The sequence below is a fragment of the Haliaeetus albicilla genome, chromosome 27, assembly GCF_947461875.1.
Source record: "Haliaeetus albicilla chromosome 27, bHalAlb1.1, whole genome shotgun sequence".
In the NCBI taxonomy this organism is placed as follows: Eukaryota; Metazoa; Chordata; class Aves; order Accipitriformes; family Accipitridae; genus Haliaeetus; species Haliaeetus albicilla.
This window is the reverse complement of record NC_091509.1, coordinates 10181069-10198415: the sequence shown is the minus strand read 5'-3', so window position 1 is coordinate 10198415 and position 17347 is coordinate 10181069. Positions and strand designations below refer to the sequence as shown.

The window sequence follows — 17347 nt, the reverse complement described above, 5'->3', positions numbered from 1 at the left end:
CGTAAACTGAGATCACAACCAGTTTTAACCAGTGCTCACAAACTATGCTGGCAGGCAGAGGAGATGGGTCAAGATCTCATGTGTTTTGACTGCAGTTTATAGAATAGTGTTCTCTTTCGTTCATATTTATCCTTTTTGAAATGACAGGGAAGAACGGGTTCCCACCTCCATTGAAACAAAGCACCATATCAGACCTATTCTGATATAATTGCATCTGAATTAACTGAAAATAATTTAACCTATTTGCCAAATAAATGATTTGAAGTAAGTGGTTACTTAAACCTCTTTGGAGATGAAATAATTAGATTTCTTTCTGTCTGTTTGAGCTCAGAGACTATTGATTGTATTTTCACATCCCCAAGACCATCTTCCAGGATATTCTTCCTGCATCTTTGACAGGCAGCCGTCCCAGCAGCTTGCGAGGAGTTTTGTTCTGTGGAAGAAATCCAGAGAAGGAACACAGGAGAGCTTTTTTTTTTTCCCCCAAATTGAAGTTCGAGGTCAGGTCTTAGCAGCACAGAGGTGACTTGATCAGAAACTCTAGACTTCTCACCCTTATATTTGTGAAATACAGCAGTAGTCATTTAAGTCACCAGATTCTAGAGTGCCCTTAGAAACATCAGTTGAAGGCTTAAGCTGTAAATAGTGGCCAAATTCTGAAGGCTTCCACCCTCAGATAAAAACAGCCTTTTGATTTGAGTAAGTTTTGCTTGCACAACTACGTATAGTCTATACCTGCTGAAGTACTAATTCTGGTAAACACTAAACCAGGCTTGGGTAGTGGGCGTTCATTTGCGGTTCAAACCTGGCATCGTATCTAGGAAGTCTGAGTCAGTATTATTACAATCTTTTCTTTGAAGCCAAGTAACCACAGTGGCATTTTTTGCATTTGAGTTGTTATTAATAGCACCATAGTGGTGGCATTATCCTTGGTTCTCTAGAGACACAATGCAAGGGACAATCAACAGTCTGAAGTGCTCAGAAACTTATCCTGTTTTTTCCACTGGATTAACAGCAGCAAACCCACAAATTCTTTATTAAGATGGTGCATTCATTTCTTTGGAGTCATGATGGAATTTTGATAGAATTAAAAATCCCATTAATATTTATATCAGTGTTACTGGGAGTAAGTACATTTATTTTAACTTGAGCTGCAAATCATTTAGTTCTTTGTAATTACAGTGCTGCTATTAAGTATTCATAAGGCTGTACAATATAGTGTCACAGGAAACCTATTTTAATTTAGTGGTAAGTCAATGTTTTAATTTTGTGTAAAAACAGAAACCAATTTACCAAGCATTCTTGCTTGTGTTTTCCCAGCCAGGTTTTGCAAGCCTTCTTCAGTTGATTGTATTTAAACTGTTTTTTGTAGCTTTGAAAGTTTGGAAGTTACCATGAAAAGTCTTGGGTCCGGTACAGCTTACATGTGTGCATGCTGTTGCATGTAATTTTGAATGTAAGCATAGGCGGAAAGAAGTCATTTATATCACAGTGCTCAGCTCCTTGGTGTCACCAGAATTGCAACATAACATTTTTCCATAAACTTCATAAAAAGTTGGTCTTGGAGAACAAGTCTTGAGAATGGTGCTTGTATTAGTAATTTATGTTGCTGGCATTTATTTCTAGAAATAAGACTATTTCAGCTGTGAGAGTCTTTGTTAATATATATAGATAGATCTCTCTGAGGTCATTTGGAGTTTTAACTTGCAGAAGGAGAGGATGGATTGACTAAGGGTATTTTTGTGTGTGCCCCTTCCCACACCAGCACCCAGAACTCACTGGGTACAGCATGGTATGCTGTGTGCACTAGTATAATGCTTTGGGTTTGTCTTTTAAAATTATTTTCCTACTAACTCATTTGTGGTAATTAGAGGGAAGGAGCTGCTACTATATGAGGCAGCACTACACAGAATGGCATTTTTCAACAAGTGACACAAGATATCTGCAGAGGACGGTGACAGATACAGTCTTAGATGTGATCTGTATCCTATGCATGGTATCATATGACTTCTGCCTATGCAGCTTCTCCTCACCCCTATGGAAACCAAATATTTGTCCAGAAGAGTCTTTTCTCTGTGCCAGTGTAGCAGTCCTTACAGTAGTTTACTACCTTGCTGCAGTTGAAACAATCCTCTGGGAATCCAAATCCTAGAAGTTCCCAGGAGAAGCGATGATCGTGGAGTGGATTAAAGGTTGATCTTAGCTTCCAGGTGAAGACCTGGAAGCTCATAAAAGGGGGAATTTTTTTTTTCTTTTCAGTAGAGCCAGTGTCCCACTGGGACCCTGAAGCACTGTTAGCCCTAGGTTATGCATGAATGGGTGGTGTATACACAACCATGAAGGGTTGTCTATCGCTTCAGCTTGATTTCGTGCCTCCAGGCATGCACCTTAGTGTTGCGAGATAAAAATATGTCAGGGTAGATAACAGAAAATTGTGTTATGACAGCTCTATGCAGTGGTATGTCTTCATTTTGACATGCCTAGATAGCTTCTGTTTTCAAGAGGAGCCAGGCCAGAGAGGCAAAACGCAGTGTATGGGTGTCTTCACTGGGGTAAACATGCACCCATGAGAGATCCTTTAATTTATAACTGTCCTTTCTAACTCTCTCCACTGCAGGACGAGGTCTCTTCTATGGACATTGAACTCCCAGCTACCTATGCCTATTGCCTGTGATGGAAGAACTTGATGTTAATGTGAGGTAGGATAAACTGCACGGCTCCTATACCGCGTCTCATCCAGCTGGTGAGCTGCAGGGGGCAGGGGCTGTATGGTGTGTTTGCAAAGCTGCAGGATGGTATTTTCTGTTTGCCTGTAGATGAAGGTCTCTGCTCATGCAGCAATGCCTGATTTGGGGTTTCCTGGGGGTTCCGTGATGATGTAGTGTCGCCCTGTTATTTGTATAAATATCAGATGTGGCATAGCCAAGACAAGGACTTCCTTGCAGTAGGATAGATAGGGCCCCATCAAAGACCAGGCACAAGCCCATCTGTGCCTGCTGAAAGTCTGATCCTAGGTTTTTTTTCTTTTTGGTGCAATGGTCTAAAAACTTACAACCTCATCTCTGATGCCTTATAGTGGGTCAAGCAAAAAAAAAAGTCATCTCTGAAGTCATTTCAAACCCCTGGGCACACTACTGGTATCAGTGAGAGGCAAATTTCAACATGGGTCGTTTTGATCCTGGAAATGTGATGCCAACAGAAATTGTTCAAAAAAGCTGGAGATCCTGTTTGCGGTTGTCCCTGGGACACAGGGCTAGCATCAGTGCTGCCATTCTCCCTCAGGTGTGATCTGCAGGGCCTTTCTGAAGGACTAGGATTTGTACCTTTTGTTTCTTGGCCTTTTGACTTGCCCGGCTGCCGGTGATGCTGAACTGTGTGGGGAGCTGAACTAACACCCACCAAACCCACTTCACACAAGGACATCAAACTTCTGACCAAAGCCATGTTGCTGGCCCAGACAGAGGAGGAAGCGATATTCCAGTTGAAATGAGAGGTGTACATTTCCACAAAGAGTTTTCTTAAAATCCACACAGGGTGTATCTTTTTGATGTCTCAGGTTTTTATTTTGGGGAGGGATTCTTTACCTTTTTCCTGCCTGGACACTCAAGTAGCAAGTACATGAGGAAATGTCTTTTGGAGAAAATTGCTCTGACAGAGACAGATCAAATGTATGTGCTCTGGTCTTCCAGGAAACCTTTCCCTATGGAGTTACTGAACAGAGATCAGGAGGAAACGCAACACAGAAAAGGGGGGAATGGGGTCTTACACCTCAAAGGGGATCCTGTCATGCCACCCTGATCTCACAGCTTTCTAGCTTTTGGGCTTTCAGGTTGGGATGTGCCCCTGTGCAAGCCACAACCTACTCTCTCCAGTTGCATGCACAAAGCAAGATGATACATTTTCAAAGACAATTTATGTTCTTAATGAGCCTTCTCAAAGTGCTATACTATCAGAGAGAACATCTCTGGTCTTCATTCACCTACTCAAGTGTCAGGAAAGTCACCAGCAACTCCAGGTTGCTGCTTTAATGCACACTTAGCAGGTCACATTTATAACCCGGTAATCAATGCGGAGAGGTAATGTGTTTTGCTTAATGAAATTTATCTTGCCTTTTTAATACCAGAAGTGTAGTTAAATGCGTAGGCTACTGCTCTTTCTCTGTAAAGGGAATTAAGGTGCTGACACCAGGCAATTTTCCCTACAATCTTTTCCTTCCTCTAAAAACACTAGGAAAAAATCTTCTGTTTCTCACTATGGTGAAAAAAATTCCCCACTATACATTTCGTCATTCATAGAAGGAAAATCTGTCAGTTCATAAACACCAAGGGGCACAGAGAAACTGGCTCAGTGAGTGCCTGAACCACAAGTGCCTTGGGCACAGGGAGGCTATACCTGGCAGGGCAGTGGAAGAATCTCTGAGGGGGGAATTCTTGTTTGGTGAATTATTTCATCCAGCTTCCCATTTAGATGTTAAAAGAGGCAACACAAGGTATTCCTGGGAATCTGATGAATGAAAATCCATGGGAATTTGAAAGCTCTCCTGAATCAATATTGATTCACCATTCCCCAGCTGTTTTGATCAAACACTGTGGTCACATCTCACTTCGTTATACTTCAGGAATTATTTTATTCTTTTGTTCCTAGGGGATCTTTCTGAGCTGGACTAAGGCAGTCCTTCATTTTGTGTGATTGGTTGCATGAACAGAGTTTGTGGTAGGCACATGATTTTATTTTGAATCCATGCTTTTCCAAACCATGAATTTTTGGTTTTGAGAGCTTTTCTTGTCAACTACCAGTAAGTAGCTAATGTTTCTCCTTTATCTGCCCTGATTTCAGCTTTTTTGCCGAGATGTGAAATACTGAATGTTTTCTGTCGAAACCAGGGGCTTCCCTGTGTTGTTTTTCAGAGCTGCACATGGTGAGCCTGAGAGGTGGGAGCACTTGAGTTCCCCCTCCCCATCTCTGCAGAGCTCAGGGATGCTCCAGTGGGAAGTCTGTACAAGAAGGGGAGCAAAGCTGGGGGAAACAGGAGATGCTTTGACAATATGGGGACAACAGCGGGATGGGAGGAGAGAGGGACAGTTTGACTTTGTTTAGAGCTGAGCCCTGTGGAAACAGCATGCTGCTTTTTGGTTCAGAGCAACAAGCGCCGCAGTTGTCCTGCACCAGCCAGCTGGGATGGGCATGGGTGCAGGCCTCCTGCCCTTGACAGGTTTTGACGAGGTGCCCTAGGGAATGCCAAGTGATGAGCGGCTTTACATCTCTGTAGCTACCCAAAGCATTGCAGGCACATTCAACTGTACAAATGTTTAATTTCTGTGGAAAAATTTGCTTATGAATTTTGCAAAGGCTGCAGCGTGAGGTTAGACTTTCCTGGAAATTTTAGACAGTCTGCTTTGGGACTTGTATTTATCACAGCCGAGGCGGGTGGCAGACCTCATTTTCTCTAATTCTAGAGTAGAAAAATAAATGGCCTCGCAAGTATTTCCAATTTGTATTTTATAGAATTTTTTAATTTCATGTGAGTTGGTGATTGTTATTGGATGCATTTATTATAGGCAGTAGGTTAATGAGATACTGTCAAGTGGTTTGGAATGAAAACTCGAACCCTTGAATTGGTTAGAGTACGGAAAAAAAAGCTGTTCCCTTTATTCTCTTCATTTCCAACAACTTATAAAAATATTAGTTGGGCACACTTCAAACAAGAGTACGGTGGTCCTGCCCACTGACCTGCTCTAGCACAGCACGCATGTAGTGAACTGTAGGCTGCTGCTGCTGCCCTTCGGCCAAAGGGCAGGAGCTCCTGCAAATGCCTTCGCTGCTACCCTCAGTGGCACAAACCTCTTCCTCCACCTGAAGGTTGTGATGTACCACTTTGAATCTTCTGTTTGGAGCCAGAGCTGGTGCAAGGGTTTTAGCAAGCAGGCTGCTGCCCTCCCTGCTCATGACAAGGTGTTTGCCCGTGGTTCTTGTAAATTTGTACAAACCTTCAAAATGTGTTTGCACTTCTCTTTTTCAGTTTTTCTGGCTTTTGGTGTATTAGACAATTTCACTTTCATACAAACACAATGATTTTGACAGCCTTGGAGAAAGTGGGAAAAGGATGAATCTCTCTGGGCACAAAAGGAACATATGCACAAAGATGGCTTTGCTGCAGTTTGTTTTACTGTGCCTACACTTGCATTTCAGTGCAGAACAGCAGTAAGGTGAATCCCCCAGTTATCCCCACATGTGGTAGATCAGTTTAGATGACATAGCACTTAGCAAGGGAACTTGTGAACTACATTCCTCTTGGAAGACATTAAACCATCAGCTCTGCACTACACACTCTGCAGTCCACAATGAGGACTAAAGGCTTTGAAGCATGGGCTCAAGCCATGCAGCTTCCACATTCAGGCGTGGTGGGGAAATTCAGGCAGGGAGACCGGGCTAAATCTAATCCAAAATATTCCCCCATGTCCTGAACAGAGTGCACATGTACCAACTGTTTCGATCTACTCCCATTGTGCCAAATTACCAGCTAAAATAGGCATAGTTTGTGTGTACAGAAGTCACCTGGCAGTCCATGGACCCTTGTTTTTCTGTGTACAAAAAGGCAGTTGGCTCTTACAGGCTGTGAGTAGGTACATAATAACTTTGCCCATGAAAACTGTGAGAGGAGCTTCCGCATACCAAGAATGGCACCTGCAGACCTCGCTGAGCATCTTGGAGAGGCGCAAACAGGGAGGACTCTGCTTCTCTTGGGCACTTGCCATGTAGGTTGCAAAGGTGCTGTGCACAGGGCATGAGCAATGGCCTTATTAAAGACCATTAAAGCCTTCCTTGACCTTTAGTAAGACTTTGATCATCTCACTACAGAGCATTCCCTGTAGCCAGGAATGAAGTAAAGCTTCCCGTTGGCATGCTGGTCCCTCCTTATCTTGTAGCAGTTAATCTGGCTCCTCTACATTGCTGGGAGCACAGGTGACTCAAATCTATGCCAGTTCTGAATGGCGTGGTTGGCCATTCATGTGCATTTTCCCTTTTTTGAGCTTCAGCACTCATTGTTCATTCATTCATGCCATTGCTATGGGTGCTGCATGGCAGCATTTCTAGCTCCGGGGCTGCCTCAATTTTAGTTGACCAGGCACCGTAGAGGACTCGTCATGATGCAGCTCTGCAAATCTCTCACCACCCTGGAGCTGCAGGGTGCTCAAATGCTTTATTCAGCTAACTGCTCAGAGGTGCTCTGCTGACACAGTTTGAAAACCATTGGCTCAAGCTTTTTGAAAGAGCTTTGGCACAGGCAGGCTCTGGTGTGGTTTACAACAGTAAAACAGGTTGGGAAGTTGCAGTTGCTAATGAGAGGCAATGTGAACATTTCTCAAAAGCTGCAAACTGATCTTCATGTGCTAGCTGATGTTTCCATTGGCCAAGGACCCTACTATTGCATGCTAAATACTGACCGCACAATTGTGTTTCAGGCAGCTTTTTAAACATTTGTTAGCATTTTAACCCAAGAGGCTGTGCTCTGGCTTTGAGAACTAGGTTGTTTTCCAGTTCTCACACCAAACTCTTTGTAGGTCCTTGGGCAGATCTTCAAGACTGATTCTTCCCACTGTGACAGCTGGAGTCCCATACAAGCTCCAGCACTAGCAGCCCTTGTTACTCTTCAAGTCCATACCTGGGAGGGGAGAAGTGGAAGAGCAGCTGCCTGGCATTTACAGCCAGGACCGGGTGAGCAGAACTGTGGTTCTGCTGGCTGGAGCGCTTCTCACGCTCTTGGGCAACAAGGAGAAACCTCTGCTCTTTGAATGGGTACTTCTGAGTGTGGGCAGGGCTGTTCTGTGTACTTTGCACTGCACAAAAGTTTCTTGCCTCCTCAGGTGTTGGGGAAAGGCTGTTATGCTCATGAGAAATAAGCTTTTGAAAAAAAAAATCATGAGACCGTTCAGTGCAAGTAAATAGCTTTTATGTAAGCCTTTTTGTTGTAGCTATTGGTGAAGGCAGACTCCCTTTGCTAAATCAACCATGGAGAAACAAAGTATTATTTCAGTTTGTCACAACAGTAATTGCCTTTTATTTTAAGCTGAGCCCCCCAAACAGCTGAATTTTAGATTGATGTTAATTGCTCCCAAACTTGGCTTTATCAGCTTTAGTTTTCTCAGTTTGTTGCTGAAGGTATTTTTGCGGCTTGAAGTACTCTGGAAAACACAGAGCCCTCCAGCAGTACTGTGTGGGGTTCATTAATCTTGTCTTGACTTTGAGAAATGAGAGGCAAGGTGAAGGAACAAGGAATCAAATTGGTTGAATTAGTTGTGTTTGTTTGGAAGCAAAGAAAATATTCCATTATTTAACCAAGCTGCTGTTCCCAAAGTCCTCATACAGAGGCATAGTGAACGTTATTTCTGACAACAGACCTTCTCGATGATATGCCCTCTTGCATCAAGTTGTATGTTTGAGTGAGTCCCAAATCTGGAGCCTTGCTGTGTTGGCCCAAGAGGTTCCTTTCTCCGTGGACCGCAAGAAGCGGTGCTGTCGATGGCTGGCTCTGAGACGGGTTCTTTACCTAAAGCTGGTACACCGGCAGGATGGCTGACTGCAGAAAGACGCAGAGAAGGTCTTAGGTCTCCTCTCCCCATCCAAACCTGGGGGGCAAGCAGGAGCAATAGCCAAGAGTGGGAGAGAGAGGGACCCAGAGCTCCATACCTGAAGCCCCAGAAGTAGCTAAGGGATGTCCAAGGAGAGGATTTGATGTGTGCCCTCAGTCCCTGGGCTCCCCATGCTTTTAGGACACTGGCAGCCAGCAGTGAGCACTGAGGGGGGCCAAGATCTGAGCTGTGAGGCAGGACAGGCAGAAAACTGGGCTGAAAGCAAGGCTTTTGGGTTTGGGGGATGCTGTTTGGGCAAGGGGGAGGTTGTACTGAGTGGTTGAAAAAAAATAAGCATCTGATTTAATGACCTAAAGTGTAGAAAATGGAAGGGTTTTAGGAAAGAGTTTGTGTACTCTGAATGCCTTGCCAGTGGGGATTTGTGGCAAGCAAACAGCTTAAGATTCCTCCAGCAGGTTGCAATGTAAGTGTTTATTCTTATATATATACAAGTTCTTTTCAAAACCTCTCCAGCTTCTACAATTTGAGTCATTAAATCATTGTTTATCTCAACTTCTTCGATCACATTTCTGTTTAGGTGAGAAATACCAGGCTAAAATGTCATTTAACAGGCCAGAATTGGCCTAGAGCACTCATCTTTTCCTAGTCCCCTTTCTAAGGGAAGATCAACTCTAATCCTCCTGTAATACCTGCAGCATCCATCCAGAAAGGTATTTGCTCATGCATTTCTGTGGAGACAGACATACTGATTGAGAAGATTTTCTACAGAGCCTTGTCTTCTCCGCCTGCATCCCCCAGGCAGGAATGGTGCAGCAATCAGAGGAGCACGTAGATGAGAGCTGAGTGTTTTCATCCCTTGGTATACAAGTGATATGATGTCCTGTTCTGCTTGCTGAGCTGATGTGGATGAGTGCACTTTCTCCTGAGGATAATGGCAGGCAGAACACACAGTGACAAAAAAAGAGCGAAGTAAAACCCTACAGATCCCTTACGAGGCAAAATTTAACAGTATGGATTTACATCAGCTGTAGATACGACCATATATAAGCTGTGCTGTTGAACAAAATGAACCATTTTAGAAGTAGCCATTTGAAACTCAGCCGGTTGGTGGGTTTGTAGGGTTTAGTCTCTGCGTGCCTGGGGGTGCTGGGGTGGTCGGGCACAGCAGGGGCACCTGGGAAGGAGTCCACAAGCTGGGACCACTAAAATGCATAGGGGCGTTTCTGCATCTGCAGCCATAGACTTTGCAGAGAATTTCCCACCTGCCAACACTGGATGCAAGAAGAGAGGCGAAGCAGGAGGGCACATGGAAGCAAAGCACGGTGTAGAGGTTCACTTTCATATTTTTGTGTTACCAGCCAAAAACCCTTGGTAGCCAAAAAAGCCCTGCAAAGAATTTATCTCTGCCAAATGCTCCTTACAGCCCAGGCACCTCTCAGCAGGAGCGATAGCTGTTATCAGCCTGGGTACTTTTCATATTGTTCAACTTTTTTCTCAGTTTCTAGGGAAACACTTTATAGCACTATATTTATTGCAACGTCTTTCCAAACACCTCCACCAACACTTAATTAATGGAATTTTTAAGCCTGGCTCCAGCTTCTGCAAAGTAATAGTGTGCTCCCTTACGGCAGCTGTGGAGCAAGTGAGACATATATACTCTCTGAAATAAGTTAGAGGGTGCAGAGGCAGAGGGGCAGCTCCCCCATTTGTCTTTGTGTGCTCAGCCCCCCCAGAGAGGTAAAGCTGTCATGCACTTCTGTGATGTTTCACTCTGCTTTTATTAGTGTGCCCTGAGGAATCTGCGCAGATGAAAATGCCCTTGACAAAGAGCTGGGCCATAAAAATTAACTTTTTGGTGTCTTTCAGCACATCCTTTCTTTAGCTTCAGTGTCTCTGCACAGAGTGGCAGCTAGTGAAGATCTGGAAGAGGCTGCGGAAGGCTCTTCAAACAGTCCCAAAACCTGGGATATCCTGGGGCAGACCTGGCTCTAGGGCTTGGCAAAAATGGGCAGCTGCCCTAGAAGGCAGCAGATTGCCCGGAGCAGGAAAATGGGCTGGACCTTGTTGCCAGCTTTTGCCCACATGAACTGCCTGGGAGGGCAAGGCTGGCAGCTGCAGCACCATGGGCTTTCCAGGACACTCTCCTTGACTTTTCAGGGCTGACCCTCAGCATTAGGCTGACAAAATTCAATTTGTCTCCATGTTTGGGATTTCTTGAGCCCGCCGTGCTCAGAGGTTGTGTGTAAGGAAGGTGGGAGGGGGTATTAGGGTGTCTTTGGAGACAGGACTGCTGCAAAACTGGAGCTGTGCAGCAGACACAGGACTGGATTAGCTGTGTGAAGGTTAATAGGGCAACGTGAGTCATATTGACAGAGCTGTGTTTCCTCAGAGAACAGACACGATGTTCTCAACAGACATTTTGTCTCTCAAAACCAAAAGGTATTGGCTGTAGGTGGAAATCTAATGGCTTTTGCTCTCCTCTCAGTGAGTTAAAATCCCCTGAGTTGCTTTCGGAGAAGTGCAGCAAGACAGTCCCAAGGTCCTGGGTAGACATCTCTTTTGGGAATGCTGCCTTCGGAATAGGGCTGCGATGCTGATAGCTGCGGTGAGCTGTTACCTACTCCAGATCCTGCTGTAAGAGTGTGTGCAGCTGCAGAACAAGCCATTGACTGCTTGCGAAAGAGCATTTCTACTATGTCAGATATGAAAGGTGCCGCAGCAAAACATTTTGTGCTATTTGCTTGGCCATGGTGTCTAGGACCTGCTATCGGGTAGTATAAATGACTGTTGATAGACTATTACCCTGGAGCAGAGCGCATCTATGATGCAGGTAAGAAATGTGCTCCTCTTCTTACCTAGTTCAGTCTTTCCACTATTTATTTTGCCCCTACTGTACAGTGACGATGAATCATCAATGATGTGACTCCCTGGTCTGGCAAACAGTCACAAGTCTGAACCTCAGTTGCTGGCTGAACTTACTGCCTTGCCCCATCTGTTAACTGAGGACTTGCCATCTTGTGTCCTCTGAGCAGCAGCCTCAACCTCCAAAAGTCAGAAAGTTAAGTAAAAGTGGCCATTGTCTGAACACAGGCTTTGCCATCTGATGGACAGGAGCCCTGTGGAGACGAAGCTTTCAGGGAGTCTTGTTTGGGGGAGAATCCATTGTAGGGCAGGTTATTTAAAAAAAAAAAATAAGCAAAAAGAAAAACCCCAACTTGAGGCATGCTGAAAAATGTAGCAAAGCAATGGGTTCCTCCTCATCTCATGGGGAGACAAAGTGCCATTAGTGCTGTGAACTGTTGGGCTCACATTTGCAAAAGGACTTGAAAAGAGGCAATTTCAGCTCTTGTGCTTGAATCCCTCGATACAAACCAACTGGAGGCCAAACTACTCTACCTTTAAGCACATGCATAGGAGGTGGAGAGGTGAAGGGTCTGCCTGTTGCAGGTGACTTTGCAGCTGATGCAGTTTCTGCTCTCTGTGGAATCTTTGAAAGCTTAATACGGCCTTATGCAACTCAGGTCCTTCCCAATATATGATGCCTGGACTGCAGGGAGAATTTGATCTCACAATCTCACACTTGCCAGGTCCCCTTCTATTTCTCATATTTGAGGAACAGTAAATCTGGAAACTTTAACGAAAAAAAAAAAAGCATCCTTGCTGAAAAAAAAACATTAGAAACAGAATATCAACATTGGAAAGGGCTGTTGGGGACAGAAGCCAGGTTTCTGGCTCTGTGCTGGTGTACCTGTGATAAATGGGCCAGCAACTGGCCTTTCGACTGCACATTGGCGTTGCTGTAAGCTCAGAGAGGAGTGAAGGAGAAAGAAAAGGGCTCTGCTTGCTGCTAGTGAGGGATGGGATGGGGTGAGCAGGATGCTGTTAAATATCTGGCTATCCATCTGTTGATGGGTCAGAGTGAAGGAGAGAGAGTGAATCGAGCAGGGCCCTTTCGTTCCCGGGGCACATGAGCTCATGCATACAGGAGAGCAGAGGAGACGTATCATGGCTGTTTTGGGGTCATATCTGTTTTCTGTCACCCCTCTCTAGGTTGGGCACTTATAGTTCATCTCTAACTGTGGCTCTGTGTATAGGCACAGAGCGTTTCTACCTAACAGTAGGCACAGACATTTTCCTTGCTTTTCCAGTGCCCCCCAAGCTGTAGTGCAGCCAGTATCTACTTGTTCATTCACTACGTAACTTTCCCAGCCCAAGCGCCTTCCCCGTGGGAATATTGGGTCACTGCTCCAGCAGGGTACAGATAGAGGTAAAAGCAGACTCCAGTGGTTATAGTGCTGGGCAAGAGCATGTCCTGATGACTGAGTTGTTTTAAAAGAAGTCAGTTCCAGATGTCAAATGTGTGTAAATAGTTTACTTCACTTAGTCCCCAGTTCCTTAGCCTAATCTGGAAAATCACCCAAGCTCCCAGTTGGCTTGTAGAGCTCAGATGATTTTTTTTTTTCCCATCTCCGTATCTCCACAGTTATATCTACTGGCATTTTAGTTCTGTTCAACTTTACCTTAAAGGCCAGGACCTGAAAATACAAAGTCTAGTTCTTTCCAAAGCCTTCTTTCCACAGTGAGAACATAGGGCTGTGGTGATGGGGCAGCTCATTGCTCACTAGTCTGGAGACCTGATCAGGGCTTGCTCTTCTCATGAACTTCCTGAGAGCTCTGAGGACTTATCTGCAAACAGGCTGTTGTCTACTCAACAGGGAGTGTAATAGGAGAATAAATAAATCCAACAAAAGAAGATAGGCAGGAAGGACCTGATTCATGTCAATTTAGTCAAGAAGTTCTCAAGACTGAGGGCTGAATGGTGAGGAAGCTGCCCAAGAGCTGTGACATGTTTCTGAGCAGACTCAGCCAGGGGCTCTGATATTTGGACAACTGGGGTAAGTAGAGGATGTCACAGGAGTTCAGACAGAATTTGAGTTGCTCTGTGGAAAGGAGACAGTGGGAGGCATGGGCCGTTCCCTTTGCAGCCTCTGCCAGAGAAGCTTCTTTGGGGCTTGTGCATCAAGATATGAACCTCCTCTTTGCTGGTAGACATCCCTGGAAAATTAATAGACTGCCTTACTTCTTTGGGTATTAAACTGATTTTGTGGTATTTTGGGCCATGCTGGAGTGTAAGAATGCAAATTTTTTTTCTCCATTCCCAAGCAGCTGGAATAGATTTGGTCCCATTACTGCCATTATTTGCAATTTCCATTTTTATGGGCCATAATGGGGATGTGACTCTCAGGCAGAGCTGGCAGCTACAATGAAACATGGGGGTTTTATTTCTTGCAATTCAGCTACTGTTCAGTATGCTTTCCTGAGCCCAGCAGATCTGGGTCTAGTCCAATGCAGGCACCTAGTGTTTTTGTATTGCTTATACTTTTTCCTGTAAGCCATGCTCAAAGCTCTTGTTGATGCTGTATTCTTGCAGCAACATGAGGATCTGTTTAGAATTACTCTTGGTGACACATTGTAAAACAGAAGTTTTCACTGCAGCTCAAAGCTGTAAACCGATTCAGCTAATAGCATCCCTCACCTGAAATACCCATTGAAGTTAGTAACAAAGTTTAAATAGCCAGAAAATTAATCACAAAACAAACTAACTTTCTGTACTCATCCTGTTAAAATGCACTGCACCAGCTTTCCAGAAATGTCACTAATTAAGATTTTCAGTGCTTTGCGATTGGCAGGTTCTACTGCATTTGCAACAGCCTTGCAGACCCCTAAGCAGGGAATTTAAGCCCAATGGGAACATGATTCCCTGGTTACCCCTGGACGAACAGCCTGGCTGCTCAGCACTACTGCCGACCCTGGGTTGGGAGCCAGTTTCCCTGTTCTGACTTGGAACAAATTACCCACAAAACCAAATGGTTGTTGTAATCTGTTGTCTTTTTTTTGAGCCTTGTGCCTCTATGCTCGGTCGGTCCCTTCTCTGCAACTTGAAAAGATCATCGTCTTTGCAGTGTCATTTTCTAGGTGTATCCAAGATGCTGGGTGCAGGCACGTTACCTCTTTCTTCTTCGCTTGTCTCAAAACTTTACATATAGAGCCACATGATACCGCTGACATGCCCAGCCTTTCTTCCTCACTAGGCTTTTAAACCCTCAAACTGATCCTGTGTTTCTACTCTATTTTATCAAATTTCTGCTCTCCAGACCTTTGGTTGTTTCCAAGTATGTCTGGGCAGTAAGTTTTATTTCCAGTAGGGCTCTTAGTTTGTCATCCATTTTGATATGCAGCTTCATGGCTTATTTTCTAGTCTAAAGAACGTACCTGATGGTGCTGACCCTTGAACCAGGACACCATAAGCAGTATCATTGCGGTGCCGCTGGCTTCCTCTCTCTGTTTTCCCCTTGAGCTTTCCTTTTCTTCTTTTTACCCCTCACAGTTCTTGGACTAGTTTCCTCAGTCAGTGGCAGGGAAAATGAGAGACCTGTGGTACCCAGCGTATCAGGGTGTAATTTATTTGCAAGTGGTCAGTTATCGAACTAAACCAGATTTTTAAAATCAGTCTGCACTGAGATAGCTGGGAGAGGCAGCAGCTAGCTCCCGGTTGTGGATCAAACTTGAAGTTCATAGAACCTGTGAGTGGAGAGTCCATACCTGATGCCATCAAGAAACCTCTAGGCCATTTCAGTCCTTTGTGGGGAAGAAGGTCTCTCCCTTCGCATTGCTCTCTTTTTCCAGGAATGGCTGTTTCTAGGAATCTTTGTCAAGGCCTTCTGCAGACGAGCACGGCGAGACATTCCTCCTGGAAGCTCTTGCACTTGTTAGCCAAAGGAAATCACAATGGAACAAACACTTCCAGAGCTTCTCAGGCTGGCCTGAGAGGCACGTGCCGGTATGGACTCCTGGGTGGGATCTGGGTTGCATCTGAGCCGAGTGCCTGCACTTACCATCTACAAAGCAGTCCCAACTGTTTGCTTTTCCTCTGTCTTGCTGCTTGCCCAGGTTGACATCCTCTCTTGTTTATTTGAAGTGAGAAATGTGATGAGGCTTTTGTGGAGAGTATTCAGAACATGCACTTATCTGGGGACATAGAAGGAGGTTTAAATAAAACAAGAAATCTAAGTAAGTGCTCTGTTCTTGAATCAAGGACTTCCCTTGTCCTTGCTTAGAAAGAACACCTATCTGGAACCTAAATACAAGAGAGAGGTTCATACAAAATGAGCTGCTGAACACGTACTCTGGGGGTGGAAGATTTCTGGCTACCACCTCTGGAATTAGCTTTACCAAATTCTGGTCTTTATGGTAAAGCTCACATGGAGGTAGCAGAGTTGGAAATGCATGACATCTCAAGGATTGCTTTCATCCCACTTGACTTATGTGTTTTGTGTCAGGGTGCAGCGAACTGGTTGGGCAGTTCAGAAATCATGGCACTGGAAAAGGGACTAAGGAGACACACCATTACCCGGGGACACAAGGCAATCACTCGGTCAAATACTTCAAGGGGCACACACCCTGGGAGCGGAACATATAAACTCCACCATGCTGTGCCTTAAAAAACTCATGGGGACAAACAGTCCTATGTTGTCTTCAAAAAAGAAGTGGAAGTACCTCCTGCTATTATTTGGTAATGAATGAGCTGGGAACTGGTTTCATGTGGCTCAGAGGCACACGGGGTGTCTCAAATAAATTGTATTCCAGAAATCAATGTATTATCTTGTCTGTGCCAAGTCTTCCATTAGCAGGGACAACAACAAGAAACTCTTTCATTCTTCTAGATTCTTGAAACTGGGAAACTATCCAGGAAATATTAGAAGTTAGACAGCCAATAGCTGTATTTTAATTTTATTGTCCAAGGTGTAAACTAGCAGTGGGAGAAGTACACAGCCTGGATGTTTCAATATACAGCCTGATGCCAGGACTTTTCCACCGGTCTTGACTAAATGCCTCTCATTTAACAATATTTCCCTGACTGCAAATATTGCTTTGCAAAAGCAGAGCAGGACCTTCATGCTTTTTGATTTGAAAGTCTTGCAACTTCCAGGCTTTCAGCAAAGATGGGAACAAAGGTTTTCCTTGGTTTGAAAGTGAGAACTCAGTACGAGAATGCCAATAAAGACTAAGAACTGCCATTATGGTGTTTTGATAAAGAGTTATCTTTGGGGAAACAAATGTGTTGGCATAGGGCAGGAATATTTTTTTTTTTACAGGAAAAGTTATAATAAGACAGGGAAACAAATGCTTTTAGCCCAGGAGTAACAGCTCACCGTTGAAGAGTAGCGGGCTGTGCTTGATCAGTCTCGGCGCACCCCACTTTTATGCCTGGTCTTTGCAAGAGGCATCACACAGATTTCTGTGAGAAATCTGGGCACTCAGAGTATGTTTAGCATGAGTCTAAACCTTGATTTTTCCAGCTCACTCCTGTGCCAGAGGAGGTTATGTCACAGATCTGCATCAAGTTACTCTCTGTTTCTAAACTACTGAGATAAAGCTTGAGATAGTTGGTACGTGTAGGTGTAATGGTGATGTTGCTTATGTCTCTGTAAAGTAAAAGTCTTTTGTACAATAACTGAATTACAAACATTCTTGTTCGAAAGTACATACTAGCCTCAGTCTTTAACATTTATAGAATATGGAAGTGAAATGAATGACAATGAATGGGAATGCTGGTGGGAAATAAAGTGCTTCATTAAATCAGATCTCCTGAGTATAGCTGTGTTGTATTTGTCATTTGAACACACAGCCTGCTCTGTTTAAGACTTCTGTATGACATGAGATAGGCAAGAGCCACTTACCTGGAAAATAGAGGA

The 17347-nt window shown here is 44.4% G+C and overlaps 1 protein-coding gene across 3 annotated transcripts in view; it reads left to right on the top strand.

Annotated features, from left to right (window-relative positions):
• Positions 1-17347, top strand: part of HTR4 (5-hydroxytryptamine receptor 4) — a 146878-nt gene that overhangs the window by 41961 nt on the left and 87570 nt on the right. For all 3 annotated transcript variants that reach the window (XM_069773108.1, XM_069773107.1, XM_069773109.1), the window contains exon 2: positions 2618-2699. In XM_069773108.1, the coding sequence (XP_069629209.1) occupies positions 2674-2699 (26 nt within the window). In that variant the 5' untranslated portion in view covers positions 2618-2673. The remainder of the gene's footprint in view (positions 1-2617; positions 2700-17347) is intronic.